Source organism: Solea solea, chromosome 18 (genome assembly GCF_958295425.1).
Source record: "Solea solea chromosome 18, fSolSol10.1, whole genome shotgun sequence".
Classification (NCBI taxonomy): domain Eukaryota; kingdom Metazoa; phylum Chordata; class Actinopteri; order Pleuronectiformes; family Soleidae; genus Solea; species Solea solea.
Genome location: NC_081151.1, coordinates 672,933 through 695,355, shown reverse-complemented (window position 1 = coordinate 695,355; position 22,423 = coordinate 672,933). Strand labels below are relative to the sequence as shown.

The 22,423-nt window shown below is 40.4% G+C and overlaps 1 protein-coding gene across 14 annotated transcripts in view; it reads left to right on the top strand.

Annotated features, from left to right (window-relative positions):
• kiaa1109 (KIAA1109 ortholog) overlaps positions 1 to 11,060 on the top strand; it is a 72,215-nt gene extending 61,155 nt beyond the window's left edge. For all 14 annotated transcript variants that reach the window (XM_058615900.1, XM_058615887.1, XM_058615888.1 and 11 more), the window contains 9 exons: positions 1,745 to 1,902; positions 3,234 to 3,423; positions 3,844 to 4,061; positions 4,390 to 4,641; positions 4,770 to 4,973; positions 6,146 to 6,340; positions 7,214 to 7,348; positions 8,930 to 9,101; positions 9,848 to 11,060. In XM_058615900.1, coding sequence (XP_058471883.1) covers positions 1,745 to 1,902; positions 3,234 to 3,423; positions 3,844 to 4,061; positions 4,390 to 4,641; positions 4,770 to 4,973; positions 6,146 to 6,340; positions 7,214 to 7,348; positions 8,930 to 9,101; positions 9,848 to 10,064 — 1,741 coding nt within the window. In that variant the 3' untranslated portion in view covers positions 10,065 to 11,060. The remainder of the gene's footprint in view (positions 1 to 1,744; positions 1,903 to 3,233; positions 3,424 to 3,843; positions 4,062 to 4,389; positions 4,642 to 4,769; positions 4,974 to 6,145; positions 6,341 to 7,213; positions 7,349 to 8,929; positions 9,102 to 9,847) is intronic.
• Positions 11,061 to 22,423: the final 11,363 nt, after the last annotated feature.

The window sequence follows — 22,423 nt, the reverse complement described above, 5'->3', positions numbered from 1 at the left end:
ATTTATTACAGTTAATATCAAGAGAAGAGATAAGTATAATTCATCTAGTGCATTTTGTGTGAAAAAGTATTCCGGATCTTCTGTGTACTGTGTTTGTTCAAAGTCAGAAGTTTACATACACTAAGATTATTATGCCTTTCAACAATTTGAAAAGCCCAAATGAAGATGTCATGTCTTTGGAAGCTTCTGATCATTTCCACCCTCGAGGCTTGTATAATTAGCTCCTCTGGTTTCTTCAAATTAGCCTCAACTTAAAGGTGGAAGTAGGAATTCTGGCAAACGAGTCCATTCATGTCATTCTGGAAAGCTGTGAATTATAATAATAACAATAAAAAATGTATTTATTTATTTATTTTATTTTTTACTGCTTTGGTGTGCTTGACACATGGTGTGCATGGGGCAAGTGAAGGTTAATATTTAAGCCTCCAAGGTCACTAATTAACTAAGTACTTATCTACAACAATGTACGTACTGTATCCCGTATGTCTTTAGGATGTCTCTTTGCTGAAAGTGCATCTTAAACTCCTCTTCTGCAGCTAATTCTGTCCAATGCCTGTTTTTAAAAAATGCAAAAGAAGTGGGCTGAGACCTGGAGGAGGAGGAGGAGGAGGAGGAGGGAGAGTGCAGAGCAGTGAGGGGGCGTGGTCTGGTAGTGAAATCTGACACTGAGTTGCAGCTTTCTAACAAAGTCAGCCAGTGATGCAAGCTGGAACTAAAATAGTTCATGGCAGAATTAGAATGTGCAGTTGCGGTAGTAAAGGCAGTCGATGACAACATGTATGATCAGTCAACAACGTTACTGGATCCATATTCACTTGTTTCCACCTGAACAAAGTGGTATAGGTGTTTAGTTACACTTGAAATGTTTGGCTTTCATCTACTGCATCACATTCATTCACCGGTTGATATTTCAGCAGCGCTCGTGTGCCTTAATCCCCCATTCATTTTTTCATACACTGTCATATTTCACTGGTTGCCAAAATATGCAGTTAGAGTTTCCATCGCTTCAGAGGAGGCAGGAGAGTATTAAACCCTGCTGAATCACTGCCACACTCAGCACCATCATAACTGCTGTTTTATGAATCTGCGTCATCATAAAGTTAAAAAAAAAGAAAAAAGGAAATGATGTGTGCTCTCCTCCTGCTTCTTCAGCTCTACTGACATTATTTATCCCTCTAACATGAGGACAGTTATGCATGAGTTGGGTCCTGGTTTAGACATTTAAACTGACAATACAAGGTTAACTGCATAGTTATAAATGAGCATATGGTCTAAAGATGTTTTAAATGACCACAGTATGAACATTTGCCTTAAATTATCCTGAACAAAATAATTGAGATTCAAGATGTATATATGTATATTATTATATTTGTTATCAATATGGCTTAGTAATTGCAATAGAAATGGCATGTTATTACATAATATAACTTCCATATTGCAACATTATAATCATATTGTTACATATATAATGTAAAGTGTTATTAGTGTATTTTAGATGTAATGGGCAGGGCTTTCTCACTCTTGTTACCAAACGTCGTAATGTGACAAAAACATGTTACCAAGATGTTTGCGTTGTTTCAAATTGTGATTTTGACTTCAAAAGGATTTCTTGTTCAGCCGTAGTGTGTGTACGGAATCACTTGTTGACTTGTGAGTCACAGTTAATACCCGTTTGGTGTTTATGTTTCATAGAACGCACAGCGCTTGAGTGTGTGAGTGCTCACAGGTGTGTTTACTCCCGCAGCTGGACGACCAGCGGGCTCAAGAGTCAGGGCCGACTCTCTGTTGGCAGCAACCGAGACCGGGAAATCAGCATGTCCGTCGGCCTCGGCCGCTCCAAGCTCGACTCCAAGGGCGGGGTGGTGGGTGGCAATATAGACGTGAACACCCTGGAGATGGTCTGTGAGTAAACAAAGCATCCACTTTTCAGACATCTGGTGTTTTTCTGCAGCTCATTAGCAGCACTCCTTCTAGCAGAGTGTAAACTGTGGCTGTGGAGCTGAGCCAGAGTTCAGTGCAGAGCTGTTATACAACACCTGGAGCAGCACAGTGATACATTATGGATGCGTATCCACATGTATGTTTATGAACACTATTTTAGTGTTTCAATGAGCTTCTATACCACATAGATATTTATAATATATTTCAAAGTTTTCATTCATTTGCAATCCAACTTTATTTGTAAGGCACTTTAATACAACCACAGTTAACCAAACTGCTGTACAGAATAAATAAAAGCTTGCACAAGGCAATTAACTACATCTAAAAACTAATCAAATAAATTGAAAGACACAAAACACGTGTAAAAGTAACAGCCATGCAGTAAACCACAATAAAGAATAAAATAAATACAAAATAAAATAATGTCAACAACTTAAACAGTGTCAAAGGCTGATGAAAAGAGATGAGTTTTAAGAAGAAATTTTAAGACATGAGACACACTGTCTAATGTGTGGAGCCACTGTTTAGGGGCCACAACAGCTATATCATGGGCCCCTCTGAGCCCCACATAAAGAATAGCCAATCACTTAGAGAAAACCAAACTTTTGCAACATCACAACAAAATGTGGACTAAACTAAATCACAGTACAAGAGTAGGAGACTAAAGAAAAGAATGCATATAGATAGACAGCTTCACTTGTATAGAAAAGCAACATATAGATGGGAATATATAGAAGGAGGTGAATTAGAGAATTATGTCTTTAAACTTGAATACACAACTCATTTGAAGCTTTCCACTCCAGTTACCATACCATTTACATAAATAATATAGCAAAAGAAAAATATTCAGAGTGAAATGATCTACATATCATGTTCCATTTAGTTTTGTTATTATCCCGTCTAGACCGCTCCTGTTTTTCACACTTTAGTTGTTTGTGATGCACAAACTTTAAATATTGAACATTTGCCCGTGGTTAAGACAAAAGACATCGTTTCAAGTAGCTTTATTAAATAGAAAGGAAGCAAAATCACTTAATTATCAAGTAATTGCTTCATTTTAAATTGACTCATGAAAGACACAAGTGTGAAAAAATGACTCATAATGATATAATGCTGCAACCTCTGGTGAGCATTACACGGTATTTTCAAAAACATAGTTGTGGGGTAGGGTGTAATTATAGTGTCGAGCCAGTAAACGTCTTTTTTTGCTGTCCTTGATAAACATTTTAAATAAAACCTTTTTACTTTATCCTCCAAACAGACAACAGAATAACATGCTGTCTGTTTTGTAGCCCACATCTCAGAACACCCAAACCAGCAACCCAGCCATAAGATCCAGATCACCATGGGCTCGACGGAGGCGCGGGTGGACTACATGGGCTCCAGTATCCTGATGGGAGTGTTCAGTAACGCCGACCTGCAGCTGCAGGACGAGTGGAAGGTCAACCTGTGCGCTGTCGACACCAGCCTCTCAGAGAAGAGGTATGTGAGGGTGTTTCTTCATATACAACACGTTTGGTTTTAATTAAGGAGCAAAATGTGCCTTATTAAGGTCGAGCACAGACAAATCTCACTCTCAAGTTAGACACAAATCCGTTTACCCACTTGCCTCGTGATAGAAATGGTGCAGAGTGTTCTTCTGTATTTGTGGATGTTCATAAAAAGCAGCTGACATTTAGTTCTATTTATTTAAACTGTGTGTTTGCTCAGTTATATTACAGTTTATTAAGGATGGAAATGTCAAATATCTACACTGGAGTGCACGTTTTTACGCCAGAGTAGTGGAATTGCTCTTGATGAGATGTAGTTTATGATGATTTCTTCTATTTCTACTGACTTTAATAATGCATCATATGTTTCCCTGCCTCCCCCTACTCATCTTTTCTCCCCCACTCCTTCCAGTGAGATCTTTGTCCATGGAGACTTGCAGTGGGACATTTTCCAGGTGATCATTTCACGCTCCACCACACCAGACCTCATCAAGATCGGCATGAAGCTGCAAGAGTTTTTCACTCAGCAGTTCGACACCAGCAAGCGAGCCCTTTCCACCTGGGGCCCCGGGCCCTACCTGCCCCCTAAAACCCCTGTCATCAACACTGAGAAAGGAGCTGCCGAGCTGTGTAAGCATGACTTGTTCTGAATCCATATTGTTAGGTGACACATTTAATGCAGACTGCGGCATAATAAGATATGCACAGCACTACTTTCCCCATAACCAGCAGGTTGTAGGAAGCAAAATGATTTGTAATTCTAATGAGCTTCATTTTTAAACCACTTTTTCCACACAGTTGACAAGGTAACAACTGAATGTAATCAAACAAGCTCATGAGATGGTTAAAAACAAAGCAGCGTATATTTTAAAAAGAAGGGAGGCGATGTAAGGACAACAGTCGGAATAGATTTGTCGTCTCATTGTGAATCACCTCAGTATTTGTCACTGTCACACAGACATGGATGCGGCCCATCACCGTCACTGGCCCGGAGTGCTGAAGGTAATCGCCGGCTGCCACATCTCCCTCTTCCAGATGCCTCTGCCTGAGGACGCTGTGCAGTTGGGCGGTTCAATGAGCCTCCACGGCAATCACATGACCCTGGCCTGTTTCCACGGCCCCAACTTCCGCTCCAAATCATGGGCTCTGTTCCACCTGGAGGAGCCGAACATTGCCTTCTGGACCGAGGCTCAGAAGATCTGGGAGGATGGTGAGGAGGCGATGTTCATTTCATCGTGATAGTACAGTTGTTTATGTGCCATTTGTTCTTCAGTATTTAATTGTGACTCAAATCAAGATGTAATGTGTTTGAATAACTGCATCTGTTTTTGATTTCAGGCTCTGAGGAAGTTTCTACCTACATTGTTCAGAGACTGGATTTCCATCTTGGTCATAACACTATGGTCACAAAACCATGTGGTGCACTCGAGAGCCCGATGGCCACCATCACCAAAATAACCCGCAGACGACATGAAAACCCTCCGCCGGGTGTGGCTACTGTAAAAGAATGGTTCAACTATGTTACTGCCATGAGGAACGAAGGTACGTGATGTTTATTTTTGACCTAAAATAAACCTAACAGCGTATTTCCCAAACTCACAGGTTAGAATATGAATTCATGCCACAGTAGAGGATTATGGAACAATAGCACTTTTTGTTCAGTGCTGATTCATTTTCCCCCTTTTCAACGACAAAGCTGTTAATGCCACATCAGTGTTGATGTGTCGCCAGCATTTTTAAAAACAGAATGGTTTTAATTGTGTAACAAATGTTTGTGCTCGCATTAAGGGAGAAATAAAAAGCTCAGTTCAACAATGCTACTGCAACTTTCTATTGGTTTTATAGATCTTTCTTTCTTTCTTGTTTACTTTGATTACAGCAGACATGAGCAGCCTCAACGTCACATGTCGGCAGCAGTGCATGTTTCTCCTGTGTTAGTGAAGCCTTACTGACTGCATTATCTTTTTTGTTTGCTCCCTGTTAATACCTAAGGATACCTATATTATATATTATAGTAGTATAATAAGATTGATATTGTTTCTGTACATACATATGTATATATATATTATATACATATGTATATATATATAATATATATGTATGCACTTATATATTATATATATTATATACATATATATATATAAGCGTGGGTTCTCTCCGGGTTCTCCGGCTTCCTCCCACAGTCCAAAAACATGCAATGTGGGATAGGTAAATTGGACACTCTAAATTGACCATAGGAGTGAGTGTGAGAGTGAATGGTTGTTTGTCTCTATCTGTGTGTGGCCCTGCGATGGACTGGCGATCTGTCCAGGGTGTACCCCGCCTATCGCCCGATGTAGCTGAGATTGGCACAGCACCCCCCCCGACCCTCTAGCAGAGGATAAAGCGGTAGATGATGATGACATATATATATAAACTGATTATAATCCAAAAGAAGGTAGGGTTCATCTTCAGTCTGCATTAGATTGCATTAGTGTTAGCTCGACGTACCTATTACACTTGCAGCTGAATATAAATGTTTCAAACTTTTCTCATCTTCAGACCGCTCTGACTAAAAGACACAGCACAGCATTTGTTCCAGAGTGTCTGCCTCGCGGCTGCCGCTTGTTATCTCAAATGTAAAATAGGAGCAGATAGTGTTTAACGAAGCAGAGAAAGTGTGAACATGACCTTAAACCTTCAAGAGTTTTGATTTCTTTTATCTCTCGCTTCAGAGCTGAACTTGCTCAGGAACGTGGAAGCCAACAACCAAGAGAGCGGAGTAGCTGCCAAAAGCTCCAGCCTGCTGAGCAGCTTCCGCAGTTCCTCCAGCTACAACCACGAGACAGAGACTATATTTGCTCTTCCCAGAATGCAACTGGACTTTAAGTCCACCCATGTCCAAGATCCAGATGAACCTTCTCTTACAGGTACATTAAAACTACAAACCATCTGTAGCGTTGACCATTCTTTTCATGTATTACATAGTTTTTATCACGTCAGTCAGCAAATAATGATGCAAATGGTTTCACATCAGCTTTATGTGATATGTTTTTAAGTCTTCAAAAAGTCTTTAGTGTTGAGGGAATATGCTAAATTTTCCTTAGCATAAACTACTGCGTGTATATTAATAAACCTGCTCTCTGGGTCTGGAAAATGAAGCCAATGTGAAAACGCCTCAAACCTGTATTTTTCTGATTGACCATCAGGGGGCGACTCCACTGGATACAAAAGGTCTATGAGAAAATGAGCCGACGTCTCACTTGAGTTATATTGTCACTAAACGTTTCCCGAGCGTAATTCAGCATCTGCCACAAAGCCATTTGTTTTGATTCAATTCCTGCGCTCAATTTGAAAACAATATATACATATATATATATATATATATATATATATATATATATGTATATATATATGTATGATTTTAAAAAAGCTAAATTTTTATCTACTCACACAAAGCAACAAAATATGATTTGACAGTTTAATCTGAGTTCAGTCTGGACTTCAACTCTGTTTAAATGGGAAATACTTTCTGCTTAAAAAAACAATGCAGGCGTATGAATCAGTGTTCAAAAGTGTTTTCACTTTCCTTACTTACTAAACTGATAGGATAAATCATAATCATTTGGCGTGATGCTGTAAATCACGGTGCCACCTTTTTTTTTTAATATCAAACTTGCATATTTGTGTTCACGTATTCATGTCACCCAAAGGTGAAAAGAGCACAAACTAGTGATTAAGAGAAGCAGTGACTCGTCTCTGGTCAGAATCCTTTGTCAGTTTGTCATTTTTATTCCATCCAGATTCCAACAGCAAACCCAAGGTGGAGTGCAGCGTTGTGACAGAATTCACCGACCACATCTGTGTCACTATGGACGCTGAGCTCATCATGTTCCTCCATGACCTGGTGTCAGCCTACCTGAAGGAGAAAGAGAAAGGTTTGATCACTTTTTTATACTCTGACTGAGAAAGTTGAGTCTTTTCCTAAGTTGAGTCTTTTCCTACTGGCCACACGATGTGGGGATGAATACATGAGCTGTGTGCAAGGGGAACTATGTCATTCACGAGGGAAGGAAGCCAAATGTCCCAACAATACATCACACAGCGTGTCAGGATCAGCAGAGAAATAGGTGATTGTGCAGTTTAATCTGCTGGTTATGTTTGGGATTGTAGCAGTGAGTTCTGAGCACATGCTATAAATCCTATATGAGAAATGGACGTAGTCTTCTATGTATTGAATAGCCACAAATGATCCTACTTCTCACTTCATTTATAATGTTTTCCTGAGGAGGTCATTATTTTAGGTCATTCACAAGAAAACAGACAGTAAAGTACAGCATCAGTTTGATTGACAGCTGGTTGTAAAACATCTCGTGGCGCCGGCTAAAAGGCGGAGACTCCAAACAGATTCCAAGTCCAGTTCAGATTCTTATGGGTCACGATGAGCAGTTGCCACTTGGCACAGAAAGACACTTATTCAGCAACTAACCTGAGGCAATGTCTCTAAATCTCTTAATCTCTCTTTTAATTGCATTTAATGTTTGTCTCTCTTTTAAACTCTGATCTTTTTTTAGGTTTCTTTGCAGTGTAAGCAGTTGTTGTCAGTCTTTCTACTGAAGGGACATTTGTGATTGGTCAAAACTTAAATGACTCCACAGATATCTGCTGTCATTTTCTCTCTCAAATTACTTATGCAGTTTATTAAAGGTTATAAGATCCATCCATTTTCTACTGCTTTATCCTCCATATGAGGGTGCGTGCGTGCGTGCGGGTTAGGGTTAGTGTGTCTGTGTCTGTCTGTCGAGGCCGTATGTGAAATGCTGTGTTTCTTGCAAAGCATGGATGGAACAGTTGATGAACTTAAATTGAATTAGAGTATTCTTTTGTTTTTTTGAGGTGGTGGTGGTGGTGATTTTCTTCACTTGATGTTTCTAATATAACAGCGTGTGCCCGTAAGGATTCAACTCTATAAATAACAAACTGGGAAATAACACATTCAGTGTGTGTGTGTGTGTGTGAGCGAACTTAACTGAAAGTGACTTCCTTTTTGTTCCTTTGAAAAAGTGCACTCACAGCTCACAGATGTCTGTCTGTGAATGCAGTGAGTGTTATTTCCACACACAGTGAGGAGGTCAAGGAGCTCAACGCCGGCAGCATTTTAATGCCTTTGATTTTGTCGCTCTTTATGCCAACAACCACGCCTTCTTCATGACAATTAAAATACTGCCACCACTTTGTTCTGTTGACTGTGCGTCTGACTGGAAAGACAAAAGAGACAAATGCTTCATTTTTATTTTTTAATCCAGATTAACTGAATTAGGGCAGACAGGTATTTGAATGTGAATAGCGTTTAGATCCATACTATCAAGGGACACACGTTGTTTTCAGGGATATTAATGAGGTGCTTATTGTGCTCTACTTCTGCATGTTGTTGGTGCAGAAAGATAAGAGACAACACCCCCCGTGTTGAAGTGGAACATTCATTGCTCCTTTTCCTCTTTCTGTGTGTGTGTTCTCAGCCCTCTTTGCCCCACGGATGTTTGCCACTCGACCGGGCCAAAAGAGCCCCACGGCAGTGCACGACGACAGCGCCACAGACAAGGACAAGGACAAGGATGAAGGCATCAACTACACCACAGTGGACTGGAGAGAGTTCCTGTGCAACACCTGGCACTTGGAACCCACTCTCAGGTCAGCTGTGCTCTCACAGGTCCTCACCAAACTGCTGAGCTGAGTGTGATTCACAGACCAAACCTGTCACTGACCTTGTACCTCAGTACAGTGGCCTTGTTTTTCAGGTCACTAATAAGATATGTACGGAGTCTTGCGGTTTGAAAAGTGAAGTAGGACTAAAGTAGTAGTTAACCACCAGGGGCCGAGTGTGCTCTTTGGGAAAATGAGCCTACTTCTCATTTGATTTATAACGTCAGTAAAGATTTTCCTGAGGAGTTAATGGTCTCAATTACTAGTTCCAGCTCTGCTTCAGCAGAAGAGAGCGTTTCTTACTGAGGAACTTTTTCAGTTCAGTTAAATGCATTTAAAACGTAGCGAGCAGAAGCATCATGGCTGTCGCTGCACTGTCCTCTGCCCGAGTCGCCACGACACGTCTCTGCAAAGGTGCAGCTCAGAGGCCGCCACAACGAGCTTCACCTCCAGACCTTTTGACTTCTTCTCATGCTGTTATGCCGTGTTTTCATCATAGTAGGGTTCGGTTTGGTACAGTTAGGTCCAGTTTGGAATGGTAAAGCCCTCAGTCAGGCTTGCGTTTTGACTGCAAACAGTACCTTTACTTGTTAGGCAGGTGTGGGCTGTGCCCGATGATTGTGTAGCTTGACGTTGTACCAGCAGCTCTTTTTTTTCCTGCTAGGTTTGACTGAATTTATTCCGATTATTTGTGTCCATGTAAACAGCTATTGACACGTTTCCTCCTTCTCCAGACTCATCTCCTGGACCGGGCGTAAGATTGACCCAGTGGGTGTGGACTACATCCTGCAGAAGCTTGGCTTCCACCATGCCAGGACTACAATTCCCAAGTGGCTGCAGAGAGGAGTCATGGACCCGCTGGACAAGGTGCTGTCCGTGCTCATCAAGAAGCTGGGCACGGCCCTGCAGGACGAGAAGGAGAGGAGGGGCCGCGACAAAGAGGAGCACTGAGGAAACGCTCCGTATAACCACTGAACTCAAAGCTGTGCACACTGTACATTCACACTGTACATTCACACTGTACATTTACACTGTACATTCACACTGTACATTCACTGGAATACAACACACCAACAAAAACAAGCCCATTTGAACTGCTCCACCCTGTGAATTTCAGTAGACTTGTTTACTGTGGTGCATGCCACCAGTGACTCCAGCTGAAGCACTTTGCACCCGTGATTTTTCTGTATATTTTGAACAAAGTAGCAAATGTTAGTATTGTTTGACGGCTTTAATGGTTACAAAAACACCTGCCTCTTTTACCTGTTGTACATGACCTTACTGAAATCGCTTGAAAGTTTATTTAAAGGCTTACCAATATTTCATGAGAAATGATTTCTTAAACCATTGCCTTTTCTTTGTTTCCCATGGAACACATGGTAGATTATGCTTTATGTACTTTTACAGTGTAGTTTAATGATATGAAAAGATCCAGTGTGTGGGTTTTTTTAGGAGAATCTCTTGGCATGAATGAAATGTAATCATCATAATTATGTTTTCTTCAGTGAGACTAAAAGCTCTTTAAATCTAATCATGTTTCTACAGAAGCCTGGAACAGACAAACTACTGACTGTAGACGGGGATTTTTATGTTTTCACTTTTACTGAACGCCACACACTTTGGTGAGATGAGGGTTAATCATGTGACGAGCTGCCACCAAATCTCACACACACACACACACACTGGCCCTTTAACACCTGGAGAACAGTGCGTTGACAGTGTTCTGGATTTTTTTTAAATTTTATTTATTTACATTTTTTGAGGTGAACAAATAAATACAGGGAGGTTTGAGATCATGACGTTGACATGAACTTGTAATCGCTTGGTGCGTCAAGCTTATTTTTTGTCTTTTTTTAATCCATACAGTAGAACCAATGTATATAATTGAATTTCTTAAATGTGTTGATTTCCTAACTTAATAAAAAAATAATTGTCGTTTATTTTCAATGGACCTCTGGTGTTTTATTGTGTTCTGCCGGGAAGAGCGAGTACTTACTGCAACATTTCTGTTCAAGGTGTCTCCAGGGACGGACGTGCTGGCTTTGGCTTGGACACAAAACGTCTCAGCAGAGGAATCCGGTTAGTAACACACTGGCTGCACTATTTTCATAATAAATCAATCAACTTTCTGATTTTTCAGCTTCTTCAGTGTGAATATTTTCTGCTTTCTTTGCTCCATGTTATCCTTCTGAGACCCAGCAATGAGTTTTTGTCCTATGTGATGGACAGAGGTTGCTGGGGAGAGGACGCCCTGGATGACCCAGTGATCTGTGAGTTGTTTGGGTTTGTTGCCCAGTGAAACAGGACATCTGTCTCCAAAATGGCTGCCAAGTTTTAATCGATAGTTTGAGGTGGTTTCGGTAAAAAAAACCCACATTTTTCCAGTTTCGTCTGTGGTGGACATGAGGGCGGGGGGGGGGACACACACACATACTAAATCTCTTTTTCATATCATGTAAGGTACTTCAGGAAACAGGGAACTGTCAGAGGCAAAGACAATCTTACCAAGAATTATAGAAGGAGAGTTGGATGTAGAGCTCTCGGGAGTGTACGTGTGGAACTGAGAAGAAAAAGTGCTTCTTGCAGAGTCGTTCATAATATGACTGAAACTGAAGTGTTCAGTCATATCAACATCATGTTCGATGTTGATATGACTGAAAAACTGCTTTACATTGTGAATGATTTCTGGTTTTTGTTTTATAAAAACACTTCATTTAGGTTTGTGGACAAAAGACAATCGAGAACGTCACCGATCAACATTTTTTAAAACCAAACAACTTCTCCATTAATCATGAAAACAGTCGTTAGTTGCAGCTCTCTGTCTGAAGCCGTATTGCTTTACTAGCACAGCGCTGCCGTTGCTTCTGTCCGTCTTGGCGTCAAACATCACTTCCTGTGTGCGGTGCCGGAATGTCAGTGGGTGACGCTGGAACAAAAACGACGCTCTGTTGTCGATGGTTTTGATCTGACTCACGTGTTTGTATTTAAACGTTAGCTGCTGCAGTTTTTACTCCGTAACGCAGGAACACACGTTTGTGTAATTTGAGTTGGTGGAAGTGTTTCATCAGAAGGCGGTTTGTGGATTGTGGTCCTTATCTAAAATTCATTTGGCCTTTTACTCATCATTTTCCAATTCCAAAGAAAAGTATTAGTGTGTGTGTGTGTGTGTTTGCTAGGTGTTTATAATTGAAAATGAAATTTGAACAAACTAAGATTGTTTTTTGGAGAATATTCCATATTGTCTGAATCAGAGAGCAACACAATTTCTTTCTTAAGGCAGTCATTTGTTTTTGCTCTTTTGTTAATCAGCGTGTGTGTGTGTGTAACGTTTGCCCCTCGGTCCATAATAAATGTGCTGTGCTCACCACAGGGTTGTGTAACTACAGAATGAATACAGTACTCTGACTGTACGACAGCAGCAGCAGCAGCAGCAGCAGCAGCAGCACTAATCTCTGCCACTGTGATACCCAGCAGCCTCCACCTCACCACGAGCCCTGTCCCACTTCTGCTTCCATGCCACGGGTTTGCATTTTTCATGTGGCGTTGGCGTTGGCGTGTGTGGAGAGGACGAGAGCAGCGGGTTCCTCCTCTGTGATGTCTGCTGTGAGATTACAGCGGTGTCACCTGAGGAAAGGCAGACGGCTCCTCGCTCTCGCTCTCGCTCGCCTGGGCCGGACATTATTTTTGTGATTGTTTTTTGTTCTGCTTCCTTTGAAGCTATTCCTGTTTTACATTTCTCAACTCTGTATTTCTAATTAGTGCCACTCGCCGTGGAGTAAAAACACACACAGGGAAACCGAGTGAGTGACCAGTAGATGGAGTCCAAAGCCAGGTGTCCCACTGACTCAACTCCTCCTTAATGATACACCAGCTCCTGACTCTATACTGTCCTGCTCCTGCATTATAGAACAGGAACAGGAGTGGAAACACAGTGAGTCCATGACGTGAGTCATGTTGAATTTGGTAAATGACCTGTCGTCCTCGCCCGGTGTCAAACTGAGCTTGAAGTGACAGCGTGCACAGACTGTCAACAATAAGAGGAAAGACGAGGATGCTTTTTAAAGTGGCTTCATGTACGTTTTCATCATCTCTGAGCAGCTTCTTCAGGAGATGATGATTTTATGACACCACAAGGTGTAGCTAATACTTGATTATTTTTGACAGTAGAGGGCAGTAAACTCACCAAAGTGGCCTAGTTTTAATTTGTGAAGCACTTAAATTAAACAAATAAACCAGTTCAATGACTTTGAAAGACCTTTCATTGAACTGAAGTCTACGGGAAAATGACAGAATTAGATTTGTGTCAATTTACGAATCAAATAAAAATATCCGACAAAATAAATGTGTCTAAGTAGCTGACGTTTGTGTCAGAATCACAAACAGAAAACCAAGTGAGGGAGCGCTAGAGCGCAAAAGAGGCGGCGCTAACTACATTTCCAATCATTGCAAGCAAAAAGCGTGTTTTTAAACTGAATTGTGTTGCTTGCTTCTTGATTAATTAACGTCTTCATTTTGTATTTAAAGGAGAATAGACCATAAAGCACATGAGTGGCCAGTGTGATTGACAGCTGGTGTTGTCCAATGGGAGCCTAGTTACAGGTGACATTGTTACTAAAGCAGTGAGGGAGGTGTCACATTCTGACAAACCCAACACTGACGTCTATTAAACATTAAAGGACAGTTGAGGGTTTTTTTGTATGTTATTGTCAGTGATTTTGTCAAACCTGGGACTCTCACCCTCACCCCCTCTCTCACCCTCACCCTCACTCTCACCGATAATGGCTGCCAGCAGGGACAGGAGTGAAGTCACATAGTTGGATTACTGACTGAGATGAACTTTCTAAAGTAAACATCTATATGAGGGAAAAAGGCAACAGAACAAAGGCGTTTACTTTTCTCAAGTGATGTTTTTAATGTTCTGTATGCATGAGAGCATCGTATTAAAAAAGAAGAAAAAGAAAAAACACTGCGTCCAGAACTCACCCACGCAGGAATCACTGATTATGTTTCTCCAAAAACTATTGTAACAGAAACCTAATGATTTCAGCTTTTTAATTTCCTTCCAGAAAATGACTTTTTTTTCCACACCAGCCTGTTATGAATGTCCTCATTAGCCTAATGATGGATGGAAGAGTAAAACATATAGTTGTGTGAGTGTTGGACAGATAAAGAGCACTGACTAAACTGCCTTAATAGAAACCAGCAGACTGAGATTTTTCAGCACCTTCTTGATTGAGTTTCTAATTGCTTGTTCCACTTCATCAGCTTTACCTCGATTTGATAATTCAGTGTAACAATTATGGCTGAGAGGAGAAGCCGGTCTTCAGGATTATAGTCTGATTGCGGCTGCTTCTCTCGGGCTCTGGTTAGCGATCCTCTGCTTAAGCCGTGAAACGGTGGCAGGCAGAATAGATCAGAGTGGACTCTCACGCGGAGATGACCCCTCCCTCAACGTGAACATCTGCAGCTCACTGATGCACTGATGCCAAACCAGTGACATCCGTCTCCTTGTTGGACACAATAATAGCCAGCAGATTAAAGGCTGTCACGTCGTTGTAGAAACTGTCTGTCTGGCAAATTGTCAAAGTCATCAATCTCTATAATTGTCACAATAAATATCAGATAATTAAAGATTGATTTTGGCTCCGGGTGAAAGTTGAAGGACGGACGTTTCACATGATGTGAGGCAGTGGTTGTTAATGAAAGTGTCTTTGCTTATCAATTATCATTCATCTGGGCGATGGTGGCTCAGTGGTAGAGCAAGTCGTCTTTCAAGTGGAATGTTGTGGGTTTGATTCCCGGCTCCTGGTCCTTGGGCAAAACACTTAACCCCACATCGGTGTGAATGAGTGAAGGACAAACTTAATGTGTGAGGATTTTAGGAAACAAAAAAAGATCCCACAGTGTGTCCAACCTGGAAGCAGATGTTGGTCAGCAGGAGACGTCATGTGTACCTAATAAAGTGGCTGCTTAGTGCTTTTTGTTATTGAATTATTGACCAAGGGCTGTAGAGGAAGTCTTTTTTTGTTCTCTCGATTATGTGACCCTCTACTAATCTTATGTTTTCAATTTTTCCACTCATCAGCATTTTTTTTTCCATGCTGGGCAACGACTGAGGAGAAAGAGAGAGAATTATCACACAACTCTGCATTTCCTTTCAGATCGTTTTGCTTTCATTTACCGTTTACGTGACAAAATGACTTACAAGATACACTTGATGGACAAAAGTATTGGCTTGTTCCTGCTTTTGCTGCTACAGCAGCTTCCACACTTCTTCTTCTTCTTCTTCTTTTTCTTCTTCTTCTTCTTCTTGGACGACTGCTGAAGATTCTGAAGTGTTTGTGACTTTGTGTTTTGACTTTGCATTTCTGAGGTCAGACACTGATGTTGGACGAGAAGACCTGACTCACCATCTGTTCCAGTTCATCCCAAAGCTGCTCGATGGGGTTGAGGTGAGGACAAAAACTCAAAGTCAACCCATGTCTTAATGGTCCTTGCTTTGTGCACTGGGAGACAATCATGTTGGAATAGAAAAGTACATTGTCCAAAATGTCTTGGTATGCTGAAGCGTTAAGATTTTTCCTTCACTGGAAAATAAGGAGCCGAGCCCAAAGCCTGACTGACACCTGAGTTCAATATTTAACAGGTGTGTCCAAATATTTTTGTCTATGTCTGACTTGTTTCTGGTGACCTGTCAGATGTAAAGCCAATATTCTGCCTCCCTTTAATAACAACTCCCTGCTGCGTCCAACACAGACCTTGAGAGACACAACAGCAAATGAATGCTAATGCTGCTGCGGCGTCTGCCAGACGTGCTCCTTCCACAACATCAGCTGCATGAGGCGATAATGAAGCAGATAATAAATGTGTTGTTGTCTCAAGTGACCAAGCAGAGACGTCACTTAATGTTCATATATATGGACAAGGGCTCTTCCTTTAATTACTGTTTTCATTCAATGTCATTTCTCAGCAGCAGCAGCAGCAGCAGTAGTAGCAGTAGTGATGTCGCTGTAAATGCAGAGGATTCCCTGAGGGCTTAGTGAAGATCAAATCAAAGCAAAATAATAATAATAATAATAATGATAAAGATAATAATATTGGACTTAGATTCATCAAAGTGCCAAAAACATGACTTGACACAAATGCTAATGTCTCTCTGTGTCAGCTGAATCTGTGAATAAGTAATAAATACACAATGTCAAAGGTGGATTTAAGCCTGCATTAGTGTTTGAAAACCTTGATTCACCTCAGTGACAGAAACTGACCAAACCAAAAGTTTGTCCTTGTGAGCTAGAAACGCTGATTTTCTCTATGGACTTTGGTGCAGGAGAGTGAGCACTGTACAGTCCAGCTTCCACTTTAGTCCGACATGCAGCTGTAATCCATCTGTTTGTGATTGTCTGACTTGGACCTTTCAGGCTAATGTTTACATGGATTTTAAAAGTCTGATTTTAGTCAGATTAACACACTTTAATACATGTTTTTGATAATTTAATGTAAATGTACTGAATAACAGTCCACTGATTGATTGATTGATTGATTGATTGAGCGAGCACCTGACAATGATATCCAGCTCATGGGGTTAACTCCCCTGTGTCTGCCCCACAGTAGAGGATTTTCAGATTTGACCTGATTTTAAAAAACGTGGGAGAACACAGACGAGCAAAGATGAGACGATCACATGGACACAGAACACACCCGACTGCTCTCACATGTGGAACCTTCATCTCTCAAGCTGCCGGAGATAAAGTGAGAGTCGCTTCATCTAAACACACAGTGGACATTATGGGACCACACACACACACACACACACACAGGTTAGCACGGCTGCAAATGTCACATAGCGACTACTGCACTATACTCTTTGTAATGAAAAGAATAAGGAAATGTGTTTGTTTTTGTAAATGAATTCCTGCAGAAACATTTCTTCAGGCTCACTGTGAACTTATGTCTGCTGTTTATTCAGTGATCAACACCATCACCATTATTCAGATGTGTGTAAACAAGGATGTGTCATCTGAGGACTATTTGCATTAAAGGCCTCATGCGCTTGTTGCCACTTTTAAAAGGATTATTCAGAAAAACCTCACAGAGACATGAGTGCACCTACTCCATCACTGGGGCCAACATTATACGTTACAGTACACAGAGACAACCAATCATTCCCTCTCAACTATGGGTGATTAACCTCTGCATCTTTCCACAGAGAACGAACCAGCAACCCTAATATACATGGAAGAAGTAATAAATATGAAAGAAATCTGCCAGTGAGGTAAGCAAAGTCTGCTCTTACACTGAAAACTAGTCACTTTCAGGGATTAGGGGTTAAACAGAGACCACAAGTTCCTCTTCATCAGGTCGCTGTCCATGGTGCTGGTTTCCTGTCGTCCATCTGTCAGGACAAGTGTTCTGTGCTTCTCTCACCATCCACTCTCAATGTTTGCACTCACAATAATCTTGGACGGATTATGAGCGAGCGGCACAGACGGGAAAAGGGCCCATGGTCGTCATGCCAATAATCTCACAGATTAAGGCCCATATTAGTCATAATTATCACACAATTAAACCTTTAACAACGTTTGGGCCCCGACAAGACATCGAGGGTGGATAACATGGCCTAAAGGGAAATAAAGACATCTTACAGTATATAACCAGTGTTATGTGGCTTCAGGGCCCCAAATATAGGGATAATAGTGCAGAGGCTTTGGCTTCACGGGCCCCCCAAGCCCTTGGGCCCTTGGGCCCTTGGGCCCCTGGGCCTGGAATCAGTGTCGAGTTCAAAAACACCTGTACATGGTTTCCATTTTTTTTTCTGGACATTGAGACAAAAATGCAAACAAATGTTTTTTTGAATGTGTGTTATATTGTTCAAATTTCAAATTTCACACACAAAATCTGGTGTTTGTGTATAACTAGTGTTTTTTTCTCAGTACAACCTTTTATTTTTCTTCATTTTAAATTGTTAATACACTATTGCCTCTGTTTGACGGGTTAAAAAACAAACAAACCATTCTTAATTATTTCAGGGCTCAATGCAGCGTTTGACATTGTATCATAAAGTGTGAATGGACTCACTTAAAGCAGTGAGATCTGTCTCACGTCTTTCTAACACAGCTGCATGATAAAGTCCCTCAGAACTCAGTTGCAGGTCCTGTCACTTTGTCCCTGTACAGAAGAGGCTGAGGCTCCAGCAGGAAAAGTATAAAAATAAAACTCTACATGTCTCTCCATGCACAGCAAATACCAACTTATGCCAGCTGGAAGCCAAAGAGCGAGGCAGTTTCTTTATATACACGTATATAATTCTGCATCGTCCTTCACATACGTCATCCATTGTGCTTTACGTCAATTAACCCTTTAACACCTAAGCCTTAAAATGTCCGTCTGGACTTTTGTGCATTTTTCCAGAATAACTTTCAGTATCTGGCAGTTATTTACAATTCACTGCATGTTAAAATAGTGTATTAACAATTTAAACTGAAGAATAATAAAAGCTTTGTTCTGTTTTTGCTGTAGTTGTACATGAACACCAGATTGTGCGTTTTAAATTTGAAATATGAGCAGTATAAAGAATATTTAAAAAACAAAAAATGGAAAACATGTCCAGGTGTTTTTCCACCACGCTCGTCTCTGGTGAAATTACTGTAAAAACCACACGATGGCTTTGACGTGCAACTTCTCAGCTCTCAGAAACCGCTGGAATTTTTCCAATAGCACAAACCCTCGAGTAATTACGGTAACAACGTGTCGCCTGTGATACAAAATATGAAATATTCAAAGAATAATTAACAACAAATACTTAAACGCAACACAACAGCATTTTGTAACACTTACTCACCATTAACTAGCAGCGTATTTGCCCTTTATATTATTATTTGTTATCATTATAAAATAATACTAAATATTTCAACTTACATTTAGAAACAGAAGGAAAACAAGCGACTCACTTAGTAACCGTGACGGTGTGAGTGAATGACCTTTGCTTTGACCTTGGATTTGACCGTGGATTTTTTAGTTGACTTTTAATTGGAGATTTAAAGGTCGTCAGTAATATATGTGGTTGTTTTGTGTAAAATCGTGGACGTCTTATTAGCACGGTAATGACTTTGTTTCCTCATCACCTCGTCCTGCTGAGCTCATGCTGACTTAAACATGCCCTTAAACATACCCTTAAGTGCCTGACCTGTCTGCTTTATTGTCTTTTAATGTCTTCACTTCTCCAATTCTCTCAGGTTTGGTCCTTTGTTAGCCTTCAACTGCTGCTCTGTAAGTGCAACCTTGTCATCTGAATGTTTTGGAATAGAGAGCTGGGATTCATTCATTCATTCATACATTCATTCATGTATGTATGGGTTTGTGTCCTATGAACGTTACTGATAATGTATGTCATTCATAAATGAACCATACATAAGATAAAGAGTTTTGGTTCCAGCTTCCACACGTTCAGCTCTCTCTCTCATTTCTTGTGAACCTGTGCCTCAGGTTTGATTGAACTTTTTTTTTCCGCCTCACTCGCTCACTCACACAATCAAGTGACGATATAATGGAGTTCAGCACCGAGTCTGAGTCTCTGCCTCTGAGTCTGGTAAAGGTAATCATCCATCAGTGATAGATCTGCTTCATTTTAAAGTGCTTATCTTTTATTATACTTAAAAAAACAACAACATTCTCCCGTTTGATTGAACAGCAAGACTTTGGATCCATCATTTTTAAGTCATAACTTTGATTTGGACGGCAGCGAGGTTAAAACAATCATCCAGACAAAAACATGAGCGCAACAGAGAAGTCGTTCATTACATTAAATCCACTGAAAGGTCCTTTTGGGACATAATCAAAGTTCCTGCTCAAGGTTGTGACAGCTTCTACGAGCTGGGGAGGTGAGTAACAAGAGATATGTGTGTGTGTGTGTGTGTAAGTGAACAGTTGAAAGGAGGAAAAGTAAAGTCAGGGCGGAGATGGAGGATCAGACGAGACAAGGATCCCAGGGCAGATCCAAATTGAGAGCAACATGAGTTCATGATTGCATTTCAGCTCAGCGGCAAGCCACTCAATCCATCTGTGCCGACAAATGCCATCAATAATGCAACTGAGGGGGAAAAATGGGCAGACGATTTCTTTTGTTAGCGTGGGATAAAAACCTCTGATGTTAGACATGGAGAATCAACGTACTGTTCTTTTTTAAATTCATTCTGTCATCTCTTTGATTATTAAAGTGTCCACATACGCAGTCTGTCACATAACATACACGCACGTATACACTGCAAAAAATGATGATTTTAAAGAAAGTAAAATAAGCCTTTGTTATAAGATATTACAGCTTTATTAATGAACAGTAACAAGCTGAAATAACAACATTATTAACATTATTGTTCAAATATAAGAAGTTCTAAAGTATACTGTCAATTCTTAGGCGGCTTAGTCGAGTAAACATTTGTAGTAAATTTTAACATAAAGTTTAAGGGTAAAGTTGAACACATTTCTAGGAACAGATTACAGTCAGATTACAGCAGATTGTTTTCAAACAATAAAAGTTTAATTCATTTAAGAATATTAGAGCTGTATTTGCAGTGGTTGAGACTGTGTGTGCTCATGTTTCTGTCTCATTAAAGCCAGTCACCTGTTTTACTGGCTGCGTTTGTGAATTAAAGGAGGCATAAATAATTAAATTAGAATGATTTGGTTGCTTCACTTATTTATTTAAAGCAGCAATAATGTTCCCTTTTGTCCCAACACTTACAACTCAGTAAATCATGTTTATTGTTCATGTCTTCATTAGTTCATGGTTCATGTTTGTACTCATCTTTTCTCTCTGTTTTCAGATCCTGACTTCCTCCCTTTGTGTGAGCTGTGTTTCCCAACCTCATGGATGAATAGTCCTCGTCTCCCTTCATCAAGTCTTCAAGTACAGTATATGTTACAGTATGTTGTTATAGTTAAGTTTTACATGTTAGATATTAGAGTTAGAGTTTAGGTTTTTTGTTTGTTTTAAGTTGGAGTTGAACATTTCAGTCGTCCATTTATACTCAGACTATTGTTGTAACACATTGATCTCCTTCATTGATGTTACATGAGCTCATTATAAACATTGTTTCCAGGACAGCCTGCAGTATAAAGTTTATATACAGTAAAACCACGGCACACAGACTCATGTGAGCGAGCCTGAGCGAGTGAAAGTGTGAGACCTCAGGCTGAACTTTTTAGGAACCCTGGCCCTGCTACTGTGTGCAGAGGATTAGGGTCTGATGAGGCTCCAGTGTGAACAAAAGCACTGTTCAGTAAAAGAAAGATAGACAGTGAACCAATTTACAGCTGCGCTCTTTAATAGCACACAAAGGCTGAGCAGAGGAATGGAAGGATTAAAACATTCACTTACATTAACACACACTGGGGCAGACCCTTAAATCTCAGGGAATTGTTTCAAACCAATCTGAAAACTTAAAGAAAAATGCATTACTCATCGAAACCACAAGTTCTCTACTTACCTGCTCCCTCAGGAGGAAAGAGTTCAAAAATGTCAGAATCTGATGTTGGGGAAGACAAAATCCAAGGAGGTGGCGTCAGAATTATTAAGTCAATAAGAAGTGAAGCTTCAACAAAGATTAGTGATTGACAGCAGCATCCACGGAAAACTGGACATCAGCACTTTCAGTTAAGGATTGTTTTCAACACTGGAAACGTAATCGTCCCAGAGACGAGGGAAGATTTCCACAGAATATCAGTGGAAATCAGTCACTTTGATGCTTTGACACAAGGTTTTCAAAAGCCTCACAGAAGTTAAAAGATGCAAGGGAAAGATTTAGAGTGATTCGCTCTCAGCTCAGAGCGGAGCCGACAGCGCTTTTAAAAATGACTGACTGATGGTTGGACATACGGACGAATACTTCACACCGGAATCAAGAGAAGTGACGTCTGCAAGTTGATTTGATATTTAAAAAGTTTCCTCTGCTGAAACACAGACACCAAAGTAACTCACAGAAGTTTGAAACTCACTTACTGCATCATGTAAAATACAATAACAGCAATGTGATTTAAATCTTCTTATTTTAAGACAAAGAATCTGCCAGTGGGCTAAATCATTTTTGCTTAGCTAGAATATTTAAAACTACTTTATAGAAGGAGTCATTTTCAGGGGTTATAGTGGCCAGAATAACGTTGTAAGAAATTCTATGGGAAAAATGTGTCTTCTTTTTTTTTTATTATGCTGACTTTATGAATTTATACCTTCAGAATGTTTTATGTTTGCTGGTTTGGAACCTTTAATATGTTCATAAAATAATAATTGAAAATAATCCTATTTTTATATTCATGAT